General features: G+C 39.8%; 1 protein-coding gene across 3 annotated transcripts in view; it reads left to right on the forward strand.

Annotated features, from left to right (window-relative positions):
* LOC134220902 (probable multidrug resistance-associated protein lethal(2)03659) overlaps positions 1-27,666 on the forward strand; it is a 55,512-nt gene that overhangs the window by 3,973 nt on the left and 23,873 nt on the right. For 2 of the 3 annotated variants that reach the window (XM_062700059.1, XM_062700060.1), the window contains exon 2: positions 25,324-25,718. The exons of the other annotated variant lie outside the window; for it this stretch is intronic. In XM_062700059.1, the coding sequence (XP_062556043.1) occupies positions 25,534-25,718 (185 nt within the window). In that variant the 5' untranslated portion in view covers positions 25,324-25,533. The remainder of the gene's footprint in view (positions 1-25,323; positions 25,719-27,666) is intronic. 3 annotated transcript variants of the gene reach the window in all.

The following is a 27,666-nucleotide window of genomic DNA, read 5'->3' on the forward strand; positions in this document are numbered from 1 at the left end:
TACGATGGTCTTGTCTCATATGAGCCTGCTACGGATCCTTGATATCTTGTTCACACACTCGCTTGGGAATATAAATGACACGTCAATCATGATTTTTACCAAGGACGGAAATCTTCATTTTACTATCACTTACATCGACATTCGGCAGACAGCTTCGTCATCGTGTTTTTCACGTTCGGAAATGCAGGCGCGAATATCTCGCAGCATAAAGGCGGAGAAGACCGCCAGCTGTCATCGAGAGGAAAAGTAGAATCATGGAAATTTCACACGGTATGGTATAGGAAATGAAGTATATTTTTGTTATAAAACAAAAATTGAAGATGTTTTTAAAAAAAATCTTGGTTTAAGGGGTAAGAATTTTAAAAGCACATAAAATAGTTATGATATCTCAATTTTATTTTTTTTACGCCACATACTAAGAATTGTTTGACAAAAAGTTTTTTATAACGTTCTTGAGGTATTTTAATTCTTATATCCTATATCACCCCATGTCCAAATTTCCATGATTCTACTTCTTCTCGAGATTTTTCAAGGTGGTAGCACTGATGAAAGAACCGCACCTATGCTGTCAAACTTCCAAAGAAAAGCTGCCGCCTGATACTTAGGGCGTGAACCATTCCACCGATTTATTTAATTTATAATTAACATTTGACAGTTCGATGATTATTTTCCTTTTTTGCCTTTCTCATACAACAAAGTTGTATCGAAAGGCTATCATTTCACTCCGAAAACGAACTTTTGATAAGAGTTCCGGAGACATATATTATTATATACCAATCGATTCAGCTCGACGAGCTGAACAAATGTCTGTCTGTCCGTGTGTATGTATGTGTGTGTGTATGTGTGTGCACAAAATGCTATAAAAAACATTAGCCAATTTTTCACATAGTAACTCTTAACCGATTTTCTTGCAACAAGTTGCATCCGACAGAGACTAAAACGCTGTTGATCACTATTGAATTTCATAATAATTGCGAATCGCATAAAAAAGATAATATTAAAATAGTGATGAGACATAGTTACATAGAACAATAATGTGTTATGAAAAATGCCTTGCATCTATGAATATTTTTGAAGTTTATCGGTGGATTGCTCCCATTAAGAGTTTCATCGTACTATAAAGATGCTCGTGTTGCACGCATTTAGGCGTAAGTATGCTCTTCGTTCAGTTTCATAGTACTATGAAATTGTCCGAAAGTCAAAATTCGAACATAGGAAATTCGAGAAACTTTTGGCAGCGCCATCTATCCTCTACTAGTGTAAATTTTCTATCATAATATTATACGGTGTAACTGTTTTGCCTTTCTTGTACATCATCGAGGTGTAAGCGTATAGGCTACATTTATTACCTTTTTGCGCGAGAAAGGCGCCATCACCGCTAGGTGGATTAATCTGGGTTTTTTTTATTTATCATCAGACTAAGGCCGGAGTGGCCTGTGCTGCACATAAAAGACTTCTCCATTCAGCTCGGTCCATGGCTGCACTTCGCCAACCACGCAGTCTGCGGAGGGTCCGCAAGTCGTCCTCCACCTGATCGATCCACCTTGCCCACTGTGCACCTCGCCTTCTTGTTCCCGTCGGATCGTTGTCGAGAACCATTTTCACCGGATTACTGTCCGACATTCTGGTTACGTGCCCGGCCCACCGCAGTCTTCCGATTTTCGCGGTGTGAACGATGGATGATTCTCCCAACAGCTGATGCAACTCGTGGTTCATTCGCCTCCTATACGTACCGTCCGCCATCTGCACCCCACCATAGATGGTACGCAACACTTTCCTTTCGAAAACTCCCAGTGCGCGTTGGTCCTCCACGAGCATCGTCCAGGTCTCGTGTCCGTAGAGAACTACCGGTCTTATAAGCGTTTTGTAGATAGTCAGTTTGGTACGGCGGCGAACTCTATTCGATCGGAGCGTCTTGCGGAGTCCAAAGTACGTACGATTTCCAGCCACTATGCGTCTCCGAATTTCTCTGCTGGTATCGTTATCGGCGGTCACCAGTGAGCCCAAGTACACGAATTCTTCAACCACCTCGATTTCGTCACCACCGATAGAAACTCGTGGTGGGTGGCTCACATTGATCTCTCTTGAGCCTCTTCCTATCATGTACTTCGTCTTCGACGTGTTGATGACTAGTCCAATCCGTTTAGCTTCGCTTTTCAGTCTGATGTAGGCTTCCTCCATCCTCTCAAAGTTACGTGCCATGATATCAATGTCGTCGGCGAAGCCAAATAACTGGACGGACTTCGAGAAAATCGTACCACTCGTGTCAATCCCTGCCCTTCGTATTACTCCCTCCAAAGCGATGTTGAATAGCAGACACGAAAGACCATCACCTTGCCGTAACCCTCTGCGGGTTTCGAAGGGACTCGAGAATGCCCCTGAAACTCGAACTACGCACATCACCCGATCCATCGTCGCCTTGATCAACCGTATCATTTATCCGGAAATCCGTTTTCGTGCATTAGCTGCCATAGCTGGTCCCGATCGATTGTATCATATGCGGCTTTGAAGTCGATAAATAGATGATGTGTGGGCACGTTGTATTCGCGGCATTTCTGCAATACCTGACGTATGGCGAACACCTGGTCTGTGGTAGAGCGTCCACCCATAAATCCCGCCTGGTACTGCCCCACGAACTCTCTTGCAATTGGTGTTAGTCGACGGCATAAAATTTGGGAGAGTACCTTGTAGGCGGCGTTCAGCAATGTGATTGCGCGGTAGTTGCTACAATCCAGCTTTATCGCCCTTTTGTAGATGGGACACACGACACCTTCCATCCACTCCTGCGGCAGAACCTCATCCTCCCAAACCTTGGTAATCACCCAGTGCAGCGCTCTAGCCAGTGCTTCACCACCGTGTTTAAACAGCTCTCCTGGTAGTTGGTCAACTCCAGGGCTTTGTTGTTTTTCAGCCGGCCGATCTCCTCCTGGATTTCCTGGAGATTCGGAGCCGGAAGTCGCATGTCCTGCGCGCGTGCTCCTAGGTTCATTACCATACCGCCACCGTTGTCTGCCATATCGCCATTCAGGTGCTCTTCGTAGTGCTGCCGCCACCTTTGGATCACCTCACGCTCGTTCGTAAGAAGGTTCCCGTTTATGTCCTTACACATATCGGGCTGTGGCACGTGGCCCTTACGTGAACGGTTCAACTTCTCATAGAACTTTCGTGCGTTATTAGCGCGGTACAGTTCCTCCGTCTCTTCACGGTCTCGATCTTCCTGCTGGCGCTTTTTTCTCCGGAAAATCGAGTTTTGTCTGTTCCGCGCCCGTTTGTATCGTGCCTCGTTCGCCCTCGTGCGGTGTTGCAGCAATCTCGCCCATGCTGCATTCTTCTCCTCAACTAACTGCTCACATTCGCCGTCATACCAGTCGTTTCTTCTGATCCGGAGCCACCGTGCCTAGTGCAGCGGTTGCGGTGCTTCAATGGCGGATCGAATATCTCCAGCCATCTTCAAGAGATGCTGCGCCTAGCTGCTCTTCCGTTGGGAGTGCCGCTTCCAGCTGCTGCGCGTAGTCTTGGGCTAGTCTACCGTCTTGTAGCCGCCCAATGTTAAGCCGCGGCGGACGACTCCGACGCGTGTTGATCACCGTCGAGAGTTTTGAGCGCAGACATACTGCGACGAGGTAGTGGTCGGATTCAATATTCGCACTGCGGTAAGTGCGAACGTTCGTGATATCGGAGAAGAATTTACCGTCGATTAGAACGTGGTAGATTTGATTTTCCGTAACTTGATTAGGTGATTTCCATGTGGCCTTGTGGATATTCTTGCGGTAAGTGCTTCGGACTACAATTCCGCGGGAGGCTGCAAAGTTTATGCATCGTTGGCCGTGGTCGTTCGATACGGTATGCAGACTATCCGGTCCGATGACCGGTCTATACATTTCCTCCCTTCCTACCTGAGCGTTCATGTCACCGATGACGATTTTGACGTCCCGCAGTGGGCATCCATCGTATGTCTGCTCCAGCTGCGCATAGAATGCTTCTTTATCGTCGTCGGATCTCCCTTCGTGTGGGCAGTGCACGTTGATGATGCTATAGTTGAAGAAACGGCCTTTTATCCTCAGCTTGCACATCCTTGCGTTGATTGGCTGCCACCCAATCACGCGTTGGCGCATCTTTCCCAGCACTATGAAGCCGGTTCCCAGCTCGTTGGTGGTGCCACAGCTTTGGTAGAAGGTAGCCGCTCGATGCCCGCTTTTCCACACTTTCTGTCCTGTCCAGCAGATTTCCTGCAGCGCTACGACATCGAAGTTGCGGGGATGTAATTCATCGTAGATCATCCTGTCGCAACCTGCGAAACCTAGCGACTTGCAGTTCCATGTTCCAAGCTTCCAATCGTGATCCTTTATTCGTCGCCTAGGTCGTTGCCGATTGTATCGAGTCGTATTATCTTCTATGTCGTTCGTAATAGTTGTTTTTAAAGGCGGCTTATTGGGCCTGCGCAAACCTCCTGTCTCGTCGGAGGGCCGTCGTGTCAGGGCTGTTTAGCGTCCCACCTAACACCAGGACTTAGGCTTGTGCGCTTTGAGCGGCACGCGGTCGCTTTGGCGGAGCCTACTTGCGGATACATGCAGCTTTTTATAGAGGTTTAACAGGGCCCACTGTCAAACCCCACCACATCCTAGGCAGGCGCCACAACTCGAAGATGGCCTGGGGAGGGATCGTCAAGCCCTTGGACATAGTCCCTGCTGCCCCAGATGATTATTTTCCTATCGTGGTTAAAATTTTACCTCGAAGCCGACCCATTTGAGATTTGACAAATTGATCGTTATTTGGAACAAAATGATTTTGGCGCCAATTTTCTCAAGAACAAAGTTTAACTATCCAATCTAACAATGATCCGGAGCAGGGTTATTTTCAACTACAGAGAAAGAACCATCGAACTGTCAAATTTTAAACTAAAATTTAAACGAATCGGTGGAATGGTTCACAGTCTTAATAGCCAATTGATCAGTACATTCAAAGTTCATTGCCTATATGCCGGGTATTAAGCCACCCGGTGTGGAAATTAATTACTATGTCTGAAACTTGATTATGCATATGTACAACATGTGATAGATTTAGTTCGGAAAAGGTATTGGAGGGTAACCGCCCCTTCGGTGGGGTTTGATCCCTGGGGTCGTGGGTTACCCTCCAATACCTTTTCCGAACTAAATCTATCACATGTTGTACATATGCATAATCAAGTTTCAGACATAGTAGCCAATTGATATTCAAGCGTAAAACATGAATATCGACTAGTGCTGTAAAGAATATTTAGGGGAAGGTGGGTAGACTTGATCCCCGGGGAGACTTGATCACCCCCTGTTTTATCGAGAACTAAAGTAGTTTTGTTCTAGCGTATTTTTAGTATTGATCCTCTAGACAAATGACCTTTATGTGGTGAGTTATATTTTGGATTGACAACCTTATTTATTCTGCAGGGCGGTTTGTTTGTTTTGACCTTCCTAAAGATTTTTTTATTGGCCACGCAAAATTTGAATAACTTTTCATAACAATGACCAAATGCTTTCGTTTTTTCACATCACAAAGCCATAAATGTGCTTAATGATCTGTACTGATGAAAATGTCAACATTCCATCAAAGTTTTAGGGTATTTGGATTTCAATTTATTGCCTCAATATGGGGACATTTGATCCCCCATTAGTCACCCATACAAAAAATTGGCGAAAAAAAATCAAAAAAATATAAATCTGTTCTCAGGCTTCTAATTTTTTGTCGATTTGACAGATTTGATGAAGGGTTGGCAGGAAAAAATATTTATTGCGTAGATATCATAGTAAGGGGATCAAGTCTCCCCTCATTTTAAAATTGCATGTGCTGTCGAATTCAATAACAAAAATCGTTCATGTATACGCACAGCAATTCGAAAATTGCGCGTATTTTGAAGGAAAAATATATGTATTTAAAAAAATATTTAATTTTATCAAAGCAAGTTCTTGGAGAGGGATCAATTTCCCCGGAATATTTTAAAAGTAGATTTTTGACAGCACTCTAAAAAATCGATTGTGCATCAATAACAACAATAATTTAAGGACTGTTATACATCAGTAAAGGTAAATACTATATTTCTTATAGAGTCTGTGTGGAAATCGCGTATGTTTATTTATTTTTGGCTGTGATACATCGGAAATCAGAAAAGGGGATCAAGTCTACCCAATTTTCCCTATAATTGTGGTTGATTAGTACCGACAAATGATGATTATTTCACTTTCTTTACGACACGTATGCATATCATTTAGAAAAAAGGCAAACACTCAATAGCATATATAATTGAAATTGAAAAAAAAGAACATTTAACGCCGATGGGAGGTACCTTTTTGTTCGATATTTAGCACATTAGAGGACTGAAATAGCATTTTAGGGAGAAAGATTCCAGTTTTTTCACCAATTCATATTTATTTGCATTCATTTTAATACATTGTAGCAATTTCTGAAAAAAGAAAGATTTTTATTTTTTTCTCTTAAAACACAACGATTTTCAAATAACTTAGGGCTAATTTTCAAAAGAAAACAATGAGACCGCACTCCTCGTCAAATAAAGCGAGAAGAACGCAAAGAGTTGAAACGGAATTTGTGAAGTAAAATCTAATTCTAAAATTTGGCATAGATTGTCAAAATCGAAAACCCCTGATTTCGTCTCATCGATACCTTGATATATGGGCCCCTCCTTAGCCTAGCGGTAAGACGCACGGCTACAAAGCAAGACCATACTGAGGGTGGCTGGGTTCAATTCCCGGTGCCGGTCTAGGCAATTTTCGGATTGGAAATTGTCTCGAATTTCCTTAGCATAATGCTACGTTTTGACAGGGCAAGTGAATTGAACAACTCAGTTGAATTCAATTGACTTGCCAAAAGTTGAACATGTTCAACTTTCTTTTCATTCAAGTGAAATGAATTAAGGTGTTTACACGTTCCATTCGCGTCCGATTCAAGCGACTTGCTCAATTCACTTGCCTTGTCTAAACGTAGCATAATAGTATCATCGTTGTCACCTCATGATAACGGATGCAAAAAATGTTACCTTGGCTTAGAAACCTCGCAAGTAATAACTGTGGAAGTGCTGAATGAATACTAAGCTGCCAGGCTGCAATGCCCCAGTAGGGGACGTAATGCCAAAAAGAAGAAGAAGATATCGTAATTTCTAGATTTATATTTTATGAAATGAGGCATGGAAATATGTACCTCCATGCGTACTTTTTTCTTTTAATTGTTCATCATTGATTTTACTTTAGAGATGATTCCACATACTCATTGTATTCTGCTGTAAATATAAGTACAAGTAAACCACCATTCCTGATCATGAGAAGCTAAAAACAATACAATATGTTTTCGGAATCGAAAAGATTGTCAACTGTGTTGCGTTTACAGTGAATTGGCAGGTAAGATAAGAAATTTTTATAACTCTGAAATATTGCTATCAAGCATGCAATGTGACAGCCTTTTTCCGGAATAACAGGGGGAAGTCGGGCAATATGCCCTATCCCTAGCAAATGTCGCTATACTGCCATTACCTACAGAAGGCTAAGTTTAATGAGTGGGCATACATATTACGGAAATTTAATCTTTTAATAATTATTATTGCGGTTTTCGGTGAGTATTTTACGTCGAAATTACAAAACAGCTTCATTCACATTTGAAAGGATTCAAAACGCTTGTTAGCTGGCAAAAAAACGGAATTTTGTTTATAAGGAGGCGAGCGGAACAACTTTTGGGGTCATCCTTCCGGAATCCAAAACTAAATTCACTCGCGTTTTCAATGGCACACCATTGAATACGGAAGCAACGTACAACATTCATTTTTGTTATTTCACGCAACGCAACGCGACGCAGAAAAGCTAAAATAAAAGGATTACAGTTGTGCGTTGCTTCCTTATTGAGTGTTGTGCCCTTGAAAACGCGAGTTTATATTTGGATTCCGGGAGGCTTGTCCTTTAGCTAGTAGGGAGTCTTCAACAAAACGTTTTACCCCTGGGGCCTCTACCCCTACTTGGGAATCACGCGTTGAATATAAATAAAGTACAATAGCTTATGGCCTTCTATAAAGTAGGTTGACAAAACAATGATTGCAATCTTATCACTTGTCACTATTATTTGGATAACCCATGAATAAAACTCCCAAAATAGCAAGCCGCGCTTTCTTCAACCTTCCTATTAATGTTCCGGCGCATTATCTCATGTTTGTCATATCTAGAACAAAGTAATAAAAACCAGTTCAGATTGTTTTTTAATTATTGTTTGTTTTTCAGTACTGAGTACACCAAAAAAAGAAATTGGTGTTTTATTCGTTAAAGTTTGGTGTATACATTGAGATTTTTTTTTAAAAAGGCGACAATGCTTCTGAGCTTGATTTTTGAAACGGCTATTTCTATCGGCCTCGTTGACTGGGTATGTTTCAAAGCATGATGTCTACAAATAATACGTGAGGAAGACTTTATTCGGAAAACAGGTTGCAAATGTTGGATCATGAGTACGATGTAGGGAATTTGGCCCAGCGTTAAAATAACACAAGTGTACAGTTTTCTTCCTATGCACACCTGCGTCCTTTTACGCCATGTGCGTGTTTCATTGCAGAGACGCTACGTGAGCATCGAGCCTAAGTTATTATTATTATTATTAAAATCTTTATTAAAGAGGTTTTTAGCCCAAGGCTAGTTCACCTCCGATAGAGCCTAAGTTGCGAAAGCTGACGGAGCTCCTTAGTTTAGTTGGAGGAAGTTTCAGTCTAGTATATTGAGGGTCGTGGGTTCAACCCCCATCGAAGGAAAGTGATTACTTCCAATAACGCGATGTTAATATATCTTCCCGTTTCAATCTCTATTGAAAAGCAAAGGATGAAAGGCATTTAACAAAATATCAACCGTGACAGGGCATGAAAGTGTGCAACATCTGCTTTATTTTTGTGTTTAATACCATTTTCAACTCAATGGATTAAAGAAATATAATCAATTTATCGATTAGTCAAGGCAAACATTTATCACAGTTATATCAATATGTGCTACAAATAATAATAACTGCAATAATTTTGTTATAAATGCCCTGTCCCGGATGAAAAAAAAAAGAATAATCCTTGATCGCCGACGCCATAACATGATGATAACACAATGTGATATGATAATTATGAATAGGAATACACAATCAGTGATAACAATAACATAATTAGTAATAATTCTAGTTATTTTCATTACTTTTCATGTAAATCTAGCTTGAATGTGCGCAGGGGTAAGATTTGGTTTCTGGTCATGAGTAACACGCCTTGTTGTGATAGGGAGTAACGGGCGTGGTGGTCATATGGCTACCGCTTCTGCCTCATACGCAGGAGGTCGTGGGTTTCAATCCCAGGCCCGTTCCATTCCTCCTACTTTGCATCTTTTCATATAATTCTCATGTTCTAGCAATCGCTAGAACTGGAAATGGGCTTTCACACCGTTTCCATTTTCTATCCCTATATCTACAAGTTAATTAGTTCTAACAGGAAACTGTTAGAATTCGAAAAAAAGCTCGTTTCGGCTTTCAATTAGAATTTACATCGCCCTTTCATTACTATCACATTGGCAACCGTTAATTACCCCCAGATTCCAATAAAATTCCGCCGGAGCTCATGGCGAGTGCAGAGGTGTACTCGGCTTGCAGTAGGCGAGTGACTGCATCATCAATTCCTTCCCATCCCCGATGACCGTGAAGACGCAGCGCCGTTATCGACCATCCAAAAATACTAGATCTCGTACTGTGCACACTGAGGTTGGAGAGCAAATCCAATACTTCTATCCATTGGTTCCCTGTGCAATTGCGATTGTTCTGGTCGATCACGGAGTAGCAACTAAATGCACGGTCATCATGCTTATGCTCATGAGCAGACATCATGCACGCGTACAAAAAAGAATGAGATTGAGCAACGACTGCTACGCGCACATAAAATTTAGCGCACGCGAGTCTCACGAGGCTTGTGTACCTCACATTAACATTGGTGAGTCGCATTGAGAAATCTCATCGCGATCAGCTCATGCGCTGTTTGCCATGGCAAACCTTTGCATACAACAGCGAAAGTGCGTAAAACAGCTTGGGCGGGAAATTTTAATTCAATAATATCGTCGCCTAAGTAACGCTAGCTATGCATTTCTACCGCATGAGATGAGTCTCATGAGACGTACAGTGAGACACGCTCACTCAGTTATTTTATGCGCGCGCTAGCTTCTCTCGTCGCACTGAATCGGTGCTACGTGAGCTTTTGTAGCTCATGGCACACTGTCTCATCTATGTATACACGAGAATTAAGAGACTCTGCTCATGAGTAACACGCCTTGTTGTGATAGGGAGTTTTTGTTTTATTCGTCAAGAATTCAGCTTTCCTAATTTACCAAGCGCATTGAAGTCGCCCACGCAGATCTTTTCCTTCAATGTAGGATTCTCGTACAAATTGATGTTTCGGGAACAGTAGTTTGTTGCCTACGCTAAACTATGCTGAGGGTGGCTGGGTTTGATTCCCGGTGCCGGTCTAGGCAATTTTCTATCCGGGTCGTAGCTGGTGTGAGGCAAGGATATATTCTATCACCGTTACTGTTCCTCAAAGTAATCGACGAGCTTCTGGTAGGTGCGATTGACCGTGAACCAAACCGCGGGCTGTTATGGCAGCCTTTAACCGTGGAGCACCTAAACGACTTAACTTAACGACGACGATCAACGGCGCTCTGACATGCAGAGTAAGGTCAACGACCTTGCCGAGCGCTCCTCTTCGGCAGGTTTAGTCATCAACGTCAACAAAACCAAATCGTTGGATGTAAACACGGTGACCCCTTCCTGTTTCACAGTAGCCGGGCAACCAGTGGAGAATGTTGAAAGCTTCCAATAACTTGGTAGTCAAATGGCGTCAGACGGTGGTACCAAGATCGACATAGGCGCAAGGATCAAGAAAGCAAGGGCTGCCTTTGCTTTAGTTTAAGAAATATCTAGAAAAACAGGCAGATAAGTGAACGCACCAAAATACGAATTTTCAACGCTAACGTGAAATCTGTGCTGTTATAGGCTAGCGAAACATAGTATGTATCAGTGGAAAACACTCAACGGCTGCACTGCCGCTAACCGAAATTCAGGATCGGTAGTGGGGCTGGGTCGGCCACACTCTACGTAGGGGCAGAAACGAAATCTGTAAACAAGCATTAGACTATAACCCAGCGGGACATCGCAGCAGAGGCAGACCCAGAGGCTCATGGCGGCGAAGTCTCAATAAAGAAATGAAAGAAGTCGACCGAAATCTAACCTGGCAACAGGTTAAAGCGATAGCTGGACAACGCTCAGGATGGAGATCTTTCAAGTCGGCCCTTTGCACCACCGAAGGTGTACAGGATCCACAAGCAACTGCGAGAATTTCTGTAGAAATGAATTATTCGTGAAAAAATGCATCCCAGAAATTCCTGCGGTGAATCCTCCGGGAATTCTCGCGGAAATTATCCTGTAAATGTTTGCAGAAATCCAACTGCTCTTGGAACTTCTGCAGAAGTCGTTCTAAAATTGTCTGCGGAAATTTCTACGTCCCGAATCAATAAATAAATGCGTGCATATCGTAAAGCAACTGCATTACTTACTAGAAGCAGAAATGCATTTGCATTTCGACTTTTAATCAAAGTTGGTAATTATTCGACTCAATATAAGCGCATCTCCACCAAGTGATATTGCGTCGCGTGCCAGTGTTATACTAACAACTGATAAGCGCAGAAATCTTTGTCCTCGACAAATCATCAAACATTCCGAAACAGATTTATACTATTTCATCAGCCGCGCTGTAATTCAGAAGTATGGTGGTTCACACAGCGAAGGCCTGACTGCTACCAGTAGTGCAGTAATGGTTGATGGATGCCATTATTTACGATTTATTTGGTCGTAGCTATTTGAATTTGGGAGATGCAAAGTGATTGATGTGTATTGAGCTTTCATGTGGTTTAATTGTGTTTGCGCATCAGCCTAAACCTCCGAGAGCTCGCATGGATTTCGTTCATGGACGCATTGTGGTGCATTAGGGTCGCTTCTTAGGCGACATGTTTTTGCTTGTCTCTGGCCTTTTAGAAAAAAAAATATTCGAAAAACTGAACATAAACCTGGTGGCATTCAAAAAGTTATTTGATTAAATCCATCCACTAAAAGCGATCCCAGTGTAGGGTAACCAACTTGATTTGAACCCCTACACATTTTGGACCCTCCTGGCGACATTTTCTTGATTTTTGAACTAAAAACAATGCCGCTGCTAATTCCTCCACTGACTTCAGAAAAATGATATTGTTCAGCATCTGTTTCACTAATTTCCCGTGCGAAAATAGTGATATTCAGATGAAATTTCGAGGAAATTATTTTGTTCAAGAAGGCGAGCGTTACAATGTTACGCTTAAAAGCAGGGAATCAATATTCGAGCAACGCCTAACAATATACTCTTTGTCATCAACAGAGTTTGTTACTGACAAACGCACTTCGCAACAAACCTTTGTCAGAACCTGAACACAATATGACAAGAATCATTTCCATTGCATGCTCGGATATTTCCGAAAATACGATGCTATTTTCGTAATCAGAGAAGGTTTCTCGAATATTTCCATAATAGCAGAAACTACGATAGCAAAAACCCGAAATTTGCTATAAAGGTAATGCAAAATAACGATATGACAAAAAAAATCGGATCTTTGTCATTATTTTCTCCGACAAAAACAAAGCTTTGTCGTTGATTCTCTTTTGTCGCTTGTTTCGCAAGCGCATCCAAGAAAAATTGATTCCCTGCTTAAAAGTATACATCACTGAAAATCTCAGAACGCACACAGTAGAAATTGTGAATTTAAAACGCAAGAATCTTCTCATTGATGCATGCCAATCCAAAGATGAGACGTTGCTTCGGCTCAATTGACCAGGGTAAATTAGAAATTCTGCTTTGAAGAGACTAAAATGGGGGTGTCCAAAATGTGTACATTTGGGGGTCCAAAATATGTTACACTGTCCAAAATGAAGAATATTTTAATTTCAGGAAGTTACAATTTCCAGCGATTTATCAACACTTGATGCCAATTTCAAATTTCTATTTCATAAATGAGTCTTCCATCTATGAAATGGTGTTATCCTATATCAAACGTGTCATTTGATCCCATTACGTCGCCTTTTACGCGGTTGAATTCCAAAGTTCCAATGCGTATTTATAGAATAAATTTAATCTATTTGAAGATTCAATGACGAATGCCATTCTCATTTTAGCACGAATTTTTTTCTTCACATTTGAAAAAGGCTGCAATATTTAATAGTGGAATGACACCCTTTAGGGTAACCAACTTGATTTGAACCCTTATGTATTTTGGACTCTCCTAGCGACTTTTTCTTGATTCCTGAACTAAAATCAATACCACTGCAAATTTCTCCACTGGCTTCAGGAAAATAATATTGTTCTGCATCTGTTTCACTAGTTTCCGTGCGAAAATAACGATATTTAGATGAAATTTCAGTGAAATCAGTCGGCACAAGAAGTCGCCTTACAACGCGTTACGCTTCAAAGCAAACATCACTGAAAATCTCAGAATGCACGTAATAAGTTCATATCGAAATTGTGAATTTGAAACGCAACAATCTTCTCATGGATGTATGCCAATCGAAGAATTAGACTTTGCGACGGCTTAGTTTACCAGCATATATTGAAAATTCGACTCTGAACAGGCTAAATTGGGGGTGTTCAAAATGTGTACATTTGGGGGTCCAAAATATGTTAGCCTGTGCAAAACGAAGCATATTTTCATTTTAGAAAGTTGCAATTCTCAGCGATTTATCAACTCTTGATGACAAATTAAAATTTTTATTTTACAAATGAGACTTCCACTTATGAAATGGTGTAATATTTGCTTGTATCAAACTTTAAATTCGGTAGATATAAGCAGCTTTCGGTAAGCACTTCTTCTAGGGGTCCGGTTCGGACATTTACCCTATTGGCTCAGTTTGTCGTTTTATTGACAAATCGTTCCATATCGCTGTAGTAGCCACCTAACTTATACTAATGACGTGTTGCCTTTCTCGTACAACAAAGTTGTACCGAAAGGCTATAGGACTACTAAAAAAACAACTTTTGATAGAAGGCCCAGAGACCCATAGTGTTATATACCGATCGACTCAGTTCGACGAATCGAGGTGATGTCTGTATGTGCGTATGTATGTGCGTGTGTGTATGTGTGTATGTGTACAAATTTTGTAGACACACTTTTTGGAACTTAGCATTACCCGATTTACTCGCAACAAGTTGCATTCGACGGGGTATGCGGTCCCATTGTTTGCCCGATCGGACATTGCATTTCGGAATTATTGAAAGATCATTGTTTTTTGCCAAGGGTCCCCCCTTAGAAAAAAAAATCAAAATCGAAAAAAAAAAATTTTTTCAAGAATGGTGGCAATGCATAGTAATTAATGCAAAAACATGCAAAATGATAGAAAATATGCGATTTATTCCCCTAAAGTGCTTTTTTTGACCTTTTTTATGTGATTTTTTTAGTACATTTTACGATGCACGAGAAAGGCATCATCGCCGCTAGGTGGATTAATCTGGTTTTTTTTTGCAGATTTTAAGAATTATTTATAATGAAACAATGAACACAGACAAACAGACGTAACACTTATTTTTTGTATCGTACACGCCACTGATTTCGCGCGATTCCGCCTGTAGAGGCGCTGGCTGTTTATCACTTTGGCACTTTATTAATATAAACAAATTGATGAACAAAAAATGCATCATAGTATGCATCTCCTGGTAACGCGTTTGAATAAACAAAAATGGGGCGTAAATGTGAAGATTATTTATGTCCGCACAGCAAAATCAAAAATGAATGCAGATCGTTCTCCTCGTGGGATAGATAGGTACATATTATAATTTAAAAGAAATACTTGTAGGGTTTCTTACCCCATTCCCGGCCTAACATGCGTACGACTGCAATATTTAATTGATATTTATGACAGGAAGCAACTTTTTCTGACATTTGTAGGCTGTATAATACTGCATTGGGGTTCACTTCTGCTTAAAAAATAGCTATTCGTGCTAAATATCGTTCAAAGAAGCTTTTATTTGATTTTAATGAACGAGGTGCTGCACTCATTTCAGTCATAGCGATTCCCAATCCGGCATACAAAAAAACCAGTTCCCGGCCTAAGCAAAATTTCACTCAATCTCTCAACATTTTACTCTCATTCTCTCTCGGGACGGTAGAAAGTGCGATGTAAACAAAAATATGCACGTTCCACGACAACAAGATGCCAGATGGTATTATTCATAATCATTTTTATTTGGTTGAGAAGATATATAAACTCATCCAAATTTCTTCCAAATACTTTAAAACAATATTTATTTCACCTTTTAAAATCGAGAGAACTATAAATAACATGATAACGTCAACATATTAGACAATTTTCCTATTAACGATGAAGGATCATTTTTATAATCCTGGCCTTTTGGCAGCACGGTGCGGCTAGAAGTTCTTGGGCCGAGGTGAATTTTTGTTCGGTTTGTGAATACATTTTAAAATGTATTCTAGTATGTTTAAATAAGTTCTAGTGAAACGAACAAATAAGAATAATTGAAGTGCGGGTGTTTAGAATTATGGTGCGGTGATTAACAGCTTCATGCAATGGTTGTATCGAGCACTGTGACGATTTTCAGGTAGGTGTTTATTCGATAATACCGTTTTGTAAAAGTGGAAAGAATCACTCCGGCTCAGTGGTGTGGCATCGGAGAGTGAAATTTTGAATTCTACATTTTATTTTCTACAATTGAATCAATTAGGAGTAAAACAAGTGATAGAAAAATATTGAGTATTGTGAAAAATAAATGGGAGACTTTTTAAAAATTATCAACCATAAACCTACGACTTCGAAAGAGTATAAATCATTAGTTTTCTGTGCAGTGAGCCGGGAACCGGGTCCATAGGCCCAAGTAGTGATTTATCCTATTTAAAACATATTCATATTCTCATAGATGTTCAAGATGGGTAGTAAGCTGTAACTCTATTGAACTCAAGAAAACTTATGTGGAGGGAGGTCAAGAAGCCGTAAATAAGTTGAAGGTTTGTTCAGAGCATTTTGAAAATAAGTGTTTCCTAAATTGTGAGCTACCATCGAGCGGGTTAGTATTAAGTCTATAAGAAAATAAATAAATCATAAATATATGGAAAACAAATGGTTTTAAGGTTGCGTAACGATGTTGTGCCCACACTAAAGCTTGATCCACCTGATAACTGGAATGCTACCAGCACAAATAACGGTCGTGACACCGGACAGAATCCTATCGACAATAAATATGACATCGAGTATCAAAATGTAGAGTAGGTATTTAGAAAAATCGTACTTCACAGATGAGCGTTATGAGGATATCGAATATCTGCAGGACCCTTCAGAAAATGCGGCATACTAAATGTCCATGGCTAGTGAATGGCCAGGTTTCTCAAATAAAACAATGAGTTCTATGGCACGTACTACGATTGAATGTATAAAATATAGGTTTTGCTAATTATAGTTTTTATTAGAAAACGGACAATTTGTCTGTGCAATGAAGTTTATTCATTTTTGTTTTGTTTTTTCATGTCCAAACTTGTGTATACACACTTTTTAAAATTAAGGTGACACGGGAAGCACGAACAATCATCAAATCGTCATCATTTTCATCATTGAATGCCTAACTTTTTTTCTACAACAAATATGATTTTGAAAAAGTATCACCGGCGCGTGCTTACTCGCAATCTACATGCTGATACATTTACAATTACATCAAACAACTGAAAACCGAAATACGCCACTCCAAAATTACGAAGTGGCAAAGCTAGAAAGAGACAAAAGATACGAAAAATAACGCGGTGTGTAGTGCCTCCCCGAGTCACCTTAATCATTAGCCGTTTTACGCTCCACAAGTAGCATTCAATGGGGAATTCGGTCCCATTGTTTGTTATTGAAAATTGAACCGATTGGATATAGTCTTCTGAATTTATTGAAGAATCATCGTTTTGATTCTAATTCTTTTGTAAATTTTTTTTGTAATTACTTTTTTGTTTTTGATACGGATGCAGGGTAGCACTTCACATGTTTGAAAAATCAGCGCGTCACGAAAAACTGATAGACTTTAGTAGCTATTAAGTCGCTCATTTTTAACCTTTTGTCTGTGCTCTGGGGTCAATATGACCCCAGGCCACTTTGAGTGGCTGCCATTTTTTTAGTTTTCAACCGATTCTCCTAATTTTTGGTAGTTTGGTAAAACTCGACGAGATCTGTCTCCTAGGTGCAAACTCGCTTGAAAAAACTTGAAAATATGCGCTATAGTGTACTTTTTTCAAAAAACTTACGTTGTCTGTGCTCTGGGGTCAAATTGACCCCAAATTGAAATTGCTATAACTTTTTTATTGTTTGGCCAATTTTGGATTTTATGGGCTGTTTCGAAAGATAATTTAATCATCTTTCAGGTCGTTACCAAAGATTGACTATAGGTGGGCGGGTAAATCGCTGGGAGGGGTTTTCGTAAAAAAAGGTACAAAAACAGTGATTTTTCATGCTTATTTTACTTATATCTGAAAATCCTACCCATTTGTAACTGCACCTTTTCAAAAAGGTTATGCAGGAAGGCGTGTGCTTTGACATGAGGCGTTGATTAATTTAGAGCTTGGTCGCTAGGTGGCGGTATATTTGAGTTCATTATTTTAGACTACTCCAGTAATTCCGATATATGGAATTTTCCTCATTGTAAATATTCTTATCGCACAAATTTGAAATTTGTAAAGATGACATCTTTAACAAAGTTCGTCTGGTGGGAATGGACGGAATAAATAATTAGGAAATTTACAAATAGGCGGCGCCAGCGTACTTGCAATATTCTTGCATATATGAAATATTGCTTTAGCTTGAGATCCCTCATAGCTACACCCAAGTTGTATTCCGCAATATTGTTTAGGATGTCTAGCACTACAAAGCGGTGCTCAATATAATAAGCACTTCTTCCAATTTTTAAATTTGTGCGATATGAATATTTACACTGAGTAGAATTATATATATCGGAATATCTTAAGTAGTCTAAAATAATGAATTCAAATATACCACCACCTGGCGGCCGAGTTCTAAACTTATCAACGCCTCATGCCAAAGCACATGCCTTCCTGCATATTCTTTTTAAAAAAGGTGCAGTTCAAAATGGGTAGGATTTTCGGATATAAGTAAAATAATCATGAAAAATCACTGTTTTTGTACCCTTGTTCACTAAAACCCCTCCCAGCGATGTACCCGCCCACCTATAGTCAATCTTTGGTAACGACCTGAAAGATGATTAAATTCTCTTTCGAAACAGCCCTAAACATCCAAAATTGGCCAAACATTAAAAAAGTTATAGCAGTTTCAATTTGGGGTCAATTTGACCCCAGAGCACAGACAACGTAAGTTTTTTTGAGCACAGACAGAAGGTTAACAGATTTAAAAAATTTCCTACAAATCTATAAGAATTTTCGTTCGATTTTTGATCTATCGAATATTTAGAAGGGTCATTTTCTGTGAAGCGCTACGAAGAAGAAATCATGTTTTTAATACAATTTTACAAAATTTTTACACAATATTGTTAGTTTTTGGGAACCAAAAGACTCGCGGTATGATCGAGGTTGCAACAATTAAATGCTTTCAATCATGGTAACTCAGCGATTGACAGAAGTACGGATGAAAAGGGAAACCCAAAATTTACGGATTGATTCATTAGGTTTCGTGCTCTCACGTATGATGACACAACTTTGTATTACAAATTGGTTGATCTTTGGATACGCGTGTAGACCCAAAGGCCTTATCTCTGAGGTTTTCTTGGATGACCATGACATATTCTGTGAACGCATTCTATTATAGCGATGCATTCTTCTATGACTCTACATTCCAACCGGAACTTGGCCTGCTTTTCAACTTAGTATTCTATTAGCATTTCCTCAGTTAATGATTGAAAGCTTTCCTATGCCCGCCATTGCATGGGTATGTATCTTGTGTACAATGTACAATGGATACACTATGCCCAGGGAGTCGAGAATATTTCCAACCCAACATCCTAGACCGGACCGAGAATCGAACTAGCCGTCTCCGGATTGGCAATCCTACGCCTTTGCTCGCAAAGCTACTGGAGACTCCATAGTACATCAGATCTCACATGGAACACTATACTCAAATCTAACTGCTCACTAGCGCCGCCTTTTGGAAGAAGTGCGCATTACACTGAGCACTAGACCTGGTCAACTGGTCAGGCCAGAATCACAATTCTTATGCTAAAATAAGCCTTCTGTCAAATTTTCAGCTAATTCGGATACAATTTCGAGGTGGCTCAAGTCGATTTAGTGTTTTTAAGCTATTTTTAATTTTGAAAAAAATCTTACAAGAGATATGAACGCCGAAAATTATCGCTACAACCTCTATAAGGAAGCTTTGGTCTACAAGTCTTGTGAACATTGCGATTTGTTCCGTTCACGTTTTGATTATGTTAAAGTGATTTTCGGGCTTTTAAGTGCATGAAAACATCGTTTCCCATGAAAGTCGTTGATTTACAAAATTCTTGAATTTATGACACATCATTGCTAATTTATTATATTATTATTCCCCTTTTTTTCTGAACATTTGAGTAATATAATTGCTAATATGCGATATGAGATTTTTTCAAAGTTGAAAATAGCCAAAAAAAACACTGTATCGACTTGAGCCACCTCGAAATGTTATCCAAATTAGCAGAAAATTTGACAGGAAGCTTATATTAGCATAAAAATTGATTCTGAGCTGACCGGTAAAATTTTTTATACTTTTTGAAAACATGAAGAGATCTACTGAGCACCGCTTTGTAGTCCTGGACATCCGACATGCCCAATGTATGTACGAAGGATCTCAAGCTATTGGAATATTTCACACATGCAAGAATGTCGCAAGCACACTAGCACCGCCTAATTGTTAAATTCTTAATTATGTTTTCCATCACAAGACAATCCATTCCCACCAGATGAACTTTGCTAAAGACATAATTTTTACAAATTTCTATTTTTTGCGATAGGAATATTTAAAATGTAGAAAATTCGATGTGTAGCAGCGGTTCTCAACCTGGGGTACATGTACTCCTGGGGGTACCTTTGCTGGTCTCTAAGGGTACCTGAGACAAAAATGTGTTATGACGGACGTTGTATTAAAATAGTAAAGAATGCTAATGTTAGGAACAGTTGCACATAACAAGTACCGTCGTGCGGGGCTTCGTTTGAAAAATCGGGGGTTACTTTGGACATTTTGAAACAATAATTACAACATAAATTTTATTTTTATTAAATTGCCATTATCACCATTCGGGTGTCTTGTTGATAGTTGGATGGCAAGTTTCGGTTTCAAAGTTGGTATTTTTACGTTTATTTTTTTTTCTAGAAAATCAAGAATCCGAATATCAGCTGTTTATATGTTTATTGTTAACTGCGATGTTTCCAAGCCAATCTATTATTTTTATATGCATATATCTTGAGGCTAACACGTTGAATTGAAACTCTTATGCCTATGAAATTTAAAAACAATCTTCCTAACCCTGTTCGAGAATTGAACTCGACCGACTTCACCGTGGTCTTGCAGCGAAAAACTATCTCTTTCAAGAACTCTTGATGCAAGATCGACTGTAACTTTTATATTCAACTTTACCGCTACGCAGTCTTTATTAATATAAATTTGTTTACGAACGTTTCAACACGGGCATTCAGTCTTTCTCAGTGGGTAATTATGTGTATCGTTTCACGTCTAAGGTTTCGTCTGAACTTTTTTCTCGTCTGAACACTAAAAATAGTGATATCACAGTACTGGCCAATGGCGCTATGTCAGGAATGTTTTTTTTAATTATCAAACATTTTTATTTTTCATCGAAAACCTAGATCCAAGTTTTAAGTTTTTCGTCGATAACTCGATGATTTATGAGCCTTTAGTTCAAACTTCAATAAAAACAAGGGGTACCTCAAGCAATCCAAAAGTCTGAAGGGGTACCACTCATGAAAAAGGTTGAGAACCACTGATGTATAGGAATATCTTGAGTTAGTCTAAAATAATGATTTCATATATACCACCACCTAGCGGCCAAGTTCTAAGCTAATCAATACCTCATGTCAAAGTACACGCCTTTCTGCATAACCTTTTTGGAAAGGTGCGGTAGGGTAGGATTTTCAGATAAAAGCAGAATAAGCATAAAAAATCGGGTATACCCCGTTAGGTACGTTATGAAAATCCGCGAAAATCGCGAAATCCACGTATTCGTAACAACCCTGTAGATCTACAATTCGAACAGCCAATCATAGGGCTGTACCTTGTAGTTATATACTGTGATGTATATCAATGAATGTAATAAATGTAAAACAATAAAAAAAATGAAGCCCAACTAGGCCTAAAATGCTATTTTATTCTTATTCATTTTTAGTCGGAATTTCCCGTAACCGACCCACAAAATTGAAATGTCCAAAAATGTCAAAATTGCGAAATTGTCAATTTTTTCTTCCAAATCGAAGAGGTCAAAAAATTTTTTCGCGATAGTAAGGTTTTTTGTCTAGCTTTCCATTGGTATGCAAATGTCGGCGTTATACCAACTAGGGCCAAAGCTATGAGCAAATTACAAAATGGTGCCTATGAACGAAACTGAACCTCTTCCCCTAGCTTTATAATAATCAACAAAATGACTCGGCAAGAAGCCAGGGAATTTCCATCAAAATGTTACTCTGCCACGATGGGTATATTTCCATGATTACGACATCAATTTATACTTTAGTATGTTCCGATAATACCATGAGATATCAAAATACATCGATCATATACAGGGATTGAATTCAAAAGAGAATGGACAAGCCTCTCACTTATTATCTCTGTATACATATACGATATGTAGCATACCGTGATAGACTTTTTCGCACGCTGTCATGATAAAGAACTGATTCGGGAAGCTATACCCCATGGAAAATTTCTTTTAAAATGCACCAAACACGGGGAGCACTGGTTCTGATTATGCATTTCAACTTGTTATACACAGCTGTGTGGTCATCAACACAAAATGAGCAAGAACAAAGCGAGAATCATCACTTCTCGGTGGAGGCTGCCTATCCGATTCTGCTTTTTCGCTCTTTTATACAAGTTTTATAAATTTGTTTTCATGGCTTGTTATGATTTGGAGCAGTTTTTGCCTTTATTTTATCATTCTTCGTTATCTATTGAGAGCGATTTCTGTAAACCCTGATCATATATCCAAATTATAAATTGATTAAAACTCACCAGCGAGTGAAAGCTATTTATAAATTTGAAGCATTTACTGCTTCTTTTTAACTTAATTTTCTTCTTATCTCCAAAACACAATGAAGAAAAAACTTCATTGTTGACATTAAAATAGAATTTATAATATTTTTACTTTAATGATTACTAGCTTTATGTACCCGGCCTTGCTCGGAATTGCCAGTTTGGTTTGCAGTTTTCTTTCACAATCGGAAAATGATAAAACTAATTAATCAACAGGGTAATTGTGTTTACTTATTCATACTTTATCATTTGATTAAAAGAAGGCTTTTGGAAACATTGACTGATTTTGAAGAAGGGATCTTGGGTTTGAAAGGTCTTATTCCGGAAAAACGTCTATTTCTAAAGAAGGAAAAACATTCATCGATGCCATATTCGGGCAACGCATATTTTTAAAGAAGGGATCACACCCACCATTGCCTTATTCCGGGCAAATGCCTACTTTTGAAGAAGCAATCACATCCACCATTCAGAAGGAAACACATTAATCATTGCTTTTCACTGGGCATACAATTATTCCGATGAACAACAATACCCAATCCCAATACCCCCCCACATCCCATTCCAAAAGTCCCTCCCAGCCTCTCTATAATAGTTTTCTTTGGGTAGGGATTACGTGCTTACGTGTTTGGTTTGAATTGACCTATGCGATAAAAAGGTATACTAAACTGTTCGTTTATTGAATATACCCTCTCTCTCATTTAGCTATGGCACTCATACCCAGTCTGATATAGTCTTCCTTAGACAGATAATATGGGTTCAAAATTTGGTGGACATCGATAAATGGGTTCAGAAGTCATGCTGAATTGATCGATAACTAAACAATACCCACTGTCCCACATCCTCCCCTTTTTTAAAAATTACTTAACCACATCCACTAAAATCGATTCCTTAGGACAGACAATATTTGATACAAATTTGGTTCAAATCGGTCATGAGGCTCAAGATTTACACCTCCCCCCATACACTCCCTCTTTTGTTAAGAACACCCCTCATCCCACACCCTCCCTCTTTTCCAAAGAGCATGCCTAACCCCCTATCGTTCCCTTCTTAAGATAAAGAATTTGTGTTCCAAATTTGGTCGAAATCGGCCAAGAGGTTCAGAGTTTACACTGCGTTGATCGATAATTAAGCAATACCCTCCCCCCATACCCTCCCCTTTTTCAAAGAGCATACTTAACCTCCCTATCGTTCCTTCTGTAAGATAAAGGATTTGTGTTTCAAATTCGGTTGAAATCGGCCAAGGGGTTCACAATTTAAACTGAGCTGATCGATAACTAAGAAATACCCCTCCCCCACACCCCTTCCCTTTTCCAAAGAGCATGCTTAACACCCGATCGTCCCCTTCTTGAGAGAAGGAAATTGTGTTCCAAATTTGATCGAAATCGGCCAAGGGGTTCAGAATTTAAACTTTTCTTCTTCGTTAGCATTACATCCCCCACTGGGACATTGCTGCCTAGCAGCTTAGTGTTTATTAAGCACTTCCACAGTTATTAACCACGAGGTTTCTAAGCCAAGTTACCATTTCTGCATTCGTATATCATGAGGCTAACACGATGATACATTTATGCCCAGGGAAGTCGAGACAATTTCCAATCCGAAAATTGCCTAGACTGGCACCGGGAATCGAACCCAGCCACCCTCAGCATGGTCTTGCTTTGTAGCCGCGCATCTTACCGCACGGCTAAGAAGGGTCCCCAGAATTTAAACTGCGTTGATCAATAGTTAAGCAATACCCCTCCCCCCATACCCTCCTCCTTTTACAAAGAGCACGCTTAACCCCCCTATCGTTCCCTCTGTAAGATAAAGAATTTGTGTTTCAAATTCGGTTGAAATCGGCCAAGGGGTTCAGAATTTACACTGAGTTGATCGATAACTAAGCAATACCCCTCCCCCACACCCTCCTCCTTTTCCAAAGAGCATGCTTAGCCCCCTATCGTCTCCTTCTTAAGATAAGGTAATTGTGTTCCGAATTTGGTCGAAATCGGCCAAGGAGTTCAGAATTTAAACTGCGTTGATCGATAACTAAGCAATACCCCTCCCCCCATACCCTCCCCCTTTTCCAAAGAGCATGCTCAACCCCCCTATCGTCCCTTCCTTAAGATAAAGAATTTGTGTTCAAAATTTGGTTGAAATCGGCCAAGGGGTTCAGAATTTACACTCAGATGACCGATAACTAAGCAATACCCCTCCCCCACACCCTCCCCCTTTTCCAAAGAGCATGCCTAACCCCCCTATCGTCGTCTCCACAAGATAAAGAATGTGTGTTCCAAATTTGGTTGAAATCGGTAAATGGGTTCAGAAGTTATGCTGGAACATACATACAAACATACATACAAACATACAAACATTGAGTTTTATATATATAGATTTAGTGTTTATTAGCAATTGATACCAAAGATTCAAAAGTTATCGCCGATGGCAACTCACCCACTTTTCACACCTGAAAAATTATCAAATGACAATTCCAATCATAATCGCATGATGATGATTCAGCACAACCCTGCTCGCAAGACTAACTGGAGACCGCAGTTATACATACGTGAATCAAATTGTTTTTCTTCGATTTGTCTGCAAACGTAGAACAACAGTCTATAAAACTATTCGCATTACTAAGATCAGCCTTTAACCCACTGTGCTTACAATCGCAATGTTCACCAACCTCCCTTGCCAATAAAACATGTTTATCAACGCCAAGGCCACCACATTAAAGATAAGAGTGTTTGCGTTCGCGAAGTGCAAATGTCTGTTCGGACATCAACTCAGAAAACGTGCTGAATGGATCATTATCAGAAACTGACCTCCACACATTAGGACTGCTAATTGTTTGATGCTACCGAAAAAAAACAAAAAAACAATTAGTTAAAGGCAATGTAGTGAATATACAACCCGAATTTAGTTTCATTTGCAGTAAATGCAACTTTGTTGTGTGGGCAAAGGTTATCATCGGCGGCTTTTGTGATTTTTTCAATGTCATTTGAAAACCATAACAAGAACTGTTCTAATAATATGAATTCGAAACATTTTTGATTACAGTGCTACACGATGGCATGCTGACAAAGTAATAGTCGCAAATATAGAAAGATGAGCTATCAAGCTAAGGTTTATCAACAGCAGTAGTTAAAATTTTATACCCAAGGGACTATTCCCTAATTAACACCTGTGTGGAACAACAGAAAAAAACGTCTAACCAACTAAAGAACCGCCTCACCCGTTCCGGCTCAGTGAGCGCTTTCGGCGTTAATAATGGACAGTTCGCGGAAGCCGGAAAAGAAGAATCCCCGCAAAGGGGCATTTGTGCTGTCGCAGTTGTTGTACGGCTGGATACTGCCACTGTTCTTCAAAGGATGCCGCCGCGGACTGAACAAGGACGATCTCACCAAGTGCCTCAAGGCGGACAAATCGGAAGACCTGGGCGATCGGCTGGAAGAGTGAGTTATTAAAATTTATTGACTAGCAATACTGTTTGTGATTGATATCTAGCGTTTTACTGTTTCTAGGTTGCGTCGCATTTTCCGAATTCAGCTTAAAAGTGACAGTACGGCCATGAGAATCGTTGCGCTTTTCAATTAAAGACATTTAACAAAAACCAAACCAATAATCATGCTCTGCGTGCAGTTCTACATAATCGATTATTACTGAACTATCACATTTAATTCCACTAAGTTTGGAAGTAAATGGAAAGAACTAAACTCATCTTAGACGGTTGAATACATTCCACTAAAAAGAGCTTAAAATATAATTAAGTAAATATCTCAAAATATCATGTTCTTCAGACATTGTCGGGTTGATTGGACGTGGGACATTGCGCTCCATCATCCTCCATGACAACGTTTTGATCCTCGGAGAAGTTGGCCTTACCCCAGGGAAGCACTTGGTCCTTTAAAATACCGATAAACAATTCGGTATTGATTTTAACCCCAACATCAATGAAAACAGGCCGCAGTTTCAAACCGTTGGACGCCCCAAGCCAAACATTATTGTACCAGCCTATTCATATTATTTTGGAATTTAAACTTCACTTTCTCCAGAACATCCGCAATTTTCTTCGGTGAAATGAACCGGTCTGCGGCCGTTGGCGTCAGCATCGATGCTGAAAGTTTTCGCGTCAGAAAACTGGATTGTAATTTTTTCCTTCTTCAAAAAAGAAAGCACTTCTAGTGCATATACCCGGTCCGTAATCAAGTGGCGTTACACTCAAGCTTTGGAAGGTACATGCAAGTCTTCTTTGATGGTTTTCGCATGGATTTCTCAGAAATTTTGACTTCCTTGGCAAATTTTCTGGTGGAACGGTTGCGAGCAACCTTTTCACGAGCCGATTTGATCACGCTTGGCATACGTGCAAAGCACGGACGTCTCCTTCCCGGCTTCCGCTGCTAAGACCCATCATGCTGAGACATTTTAAGGCGATAAACTATGGCCAAAAGCCATTCTACCACGATAGCAATCTCATTCGGCGTCTTCTGGGCGAGCAAAAAACTAGTAGTCACTTCTTTTGGGTACATTTTTACAAATTTGCATTACAACAATTACAATCTCTCGGTGCGCCATTTGAAAGTAAACATTGGCCCAGCTTAGTATGGGGAGTAAAAAATGTTGTCGAATTCCACGGAGCACCCCCCAGAATTGTGTCTTTGGGTGAGAAAATCAATCTCTGAAAATTTCAGCTGAATCGCTTGTTGCATAAGCTGGCGCATTTGATTTGAAGTTTCTACGGGGCGAATACGACAACTTTTTTTTTCTCCCCATACAAGGCTGGGCCACTCTAGTGTCCAGCCAACGAATTACACCGTAACAATGTTAATGCTAAATAATGCTAATGAACTTTCGATCTTTGAGTGAATTGTCTACATCTCTATTGATTTTGAACACCGAATCTGGAAATAATTATAAAGACACCACTTTTATATAGGGCTCCATACAACAGAACTGCCTATATAATTATTTCCAACAGAACGGCGTTGAAGCTGAAAATATGCATAAGTGTAACATTCATTGAATAAAAATTCAAGTCATTTTAGACCTGCTGGTAAAAAATCAACCAAATCGGCTAAGAATCAAGATATTGATAATCCCCACATTGTCATCTTTTATCTTCTCTATATAATAAAAATAAAATGTTCTGTGTTCGTATCCGCATAACTCACAAACGGCTGAATAGATTTTCTTCATTCCTTCAGCAGATATGTTCGTTATCGTTTCCGATGGGTTTATATATTTTCTCACACGGAAAGCATCAGTAAGGTTGAGTGAATTGTGATAAACTAAAATTAGGATTCGTATGGAAATTTCGCAAGAGCAGTCCACAGCGCGCATTACCGCCTACTATGCAGGACAACGTCTGCCGGGTCGTCTAGTTTTGTATGGAAACCGAGCCTG

This window comes from Armigeres subalbatus, chromosome 3, assembly GCF_024139115.2.
Source record: "Armigeres subalbatus isolate Guangzhou_Male chromosome 3, GZ_Asu_2, whole genome shotgun sequence".
Lineage (NCBI taxonomy): Eukaryota > Metazoa > Arthropoda > Insecta > Diptera > Culicidae > Armigeres > Armigeres subalbatus.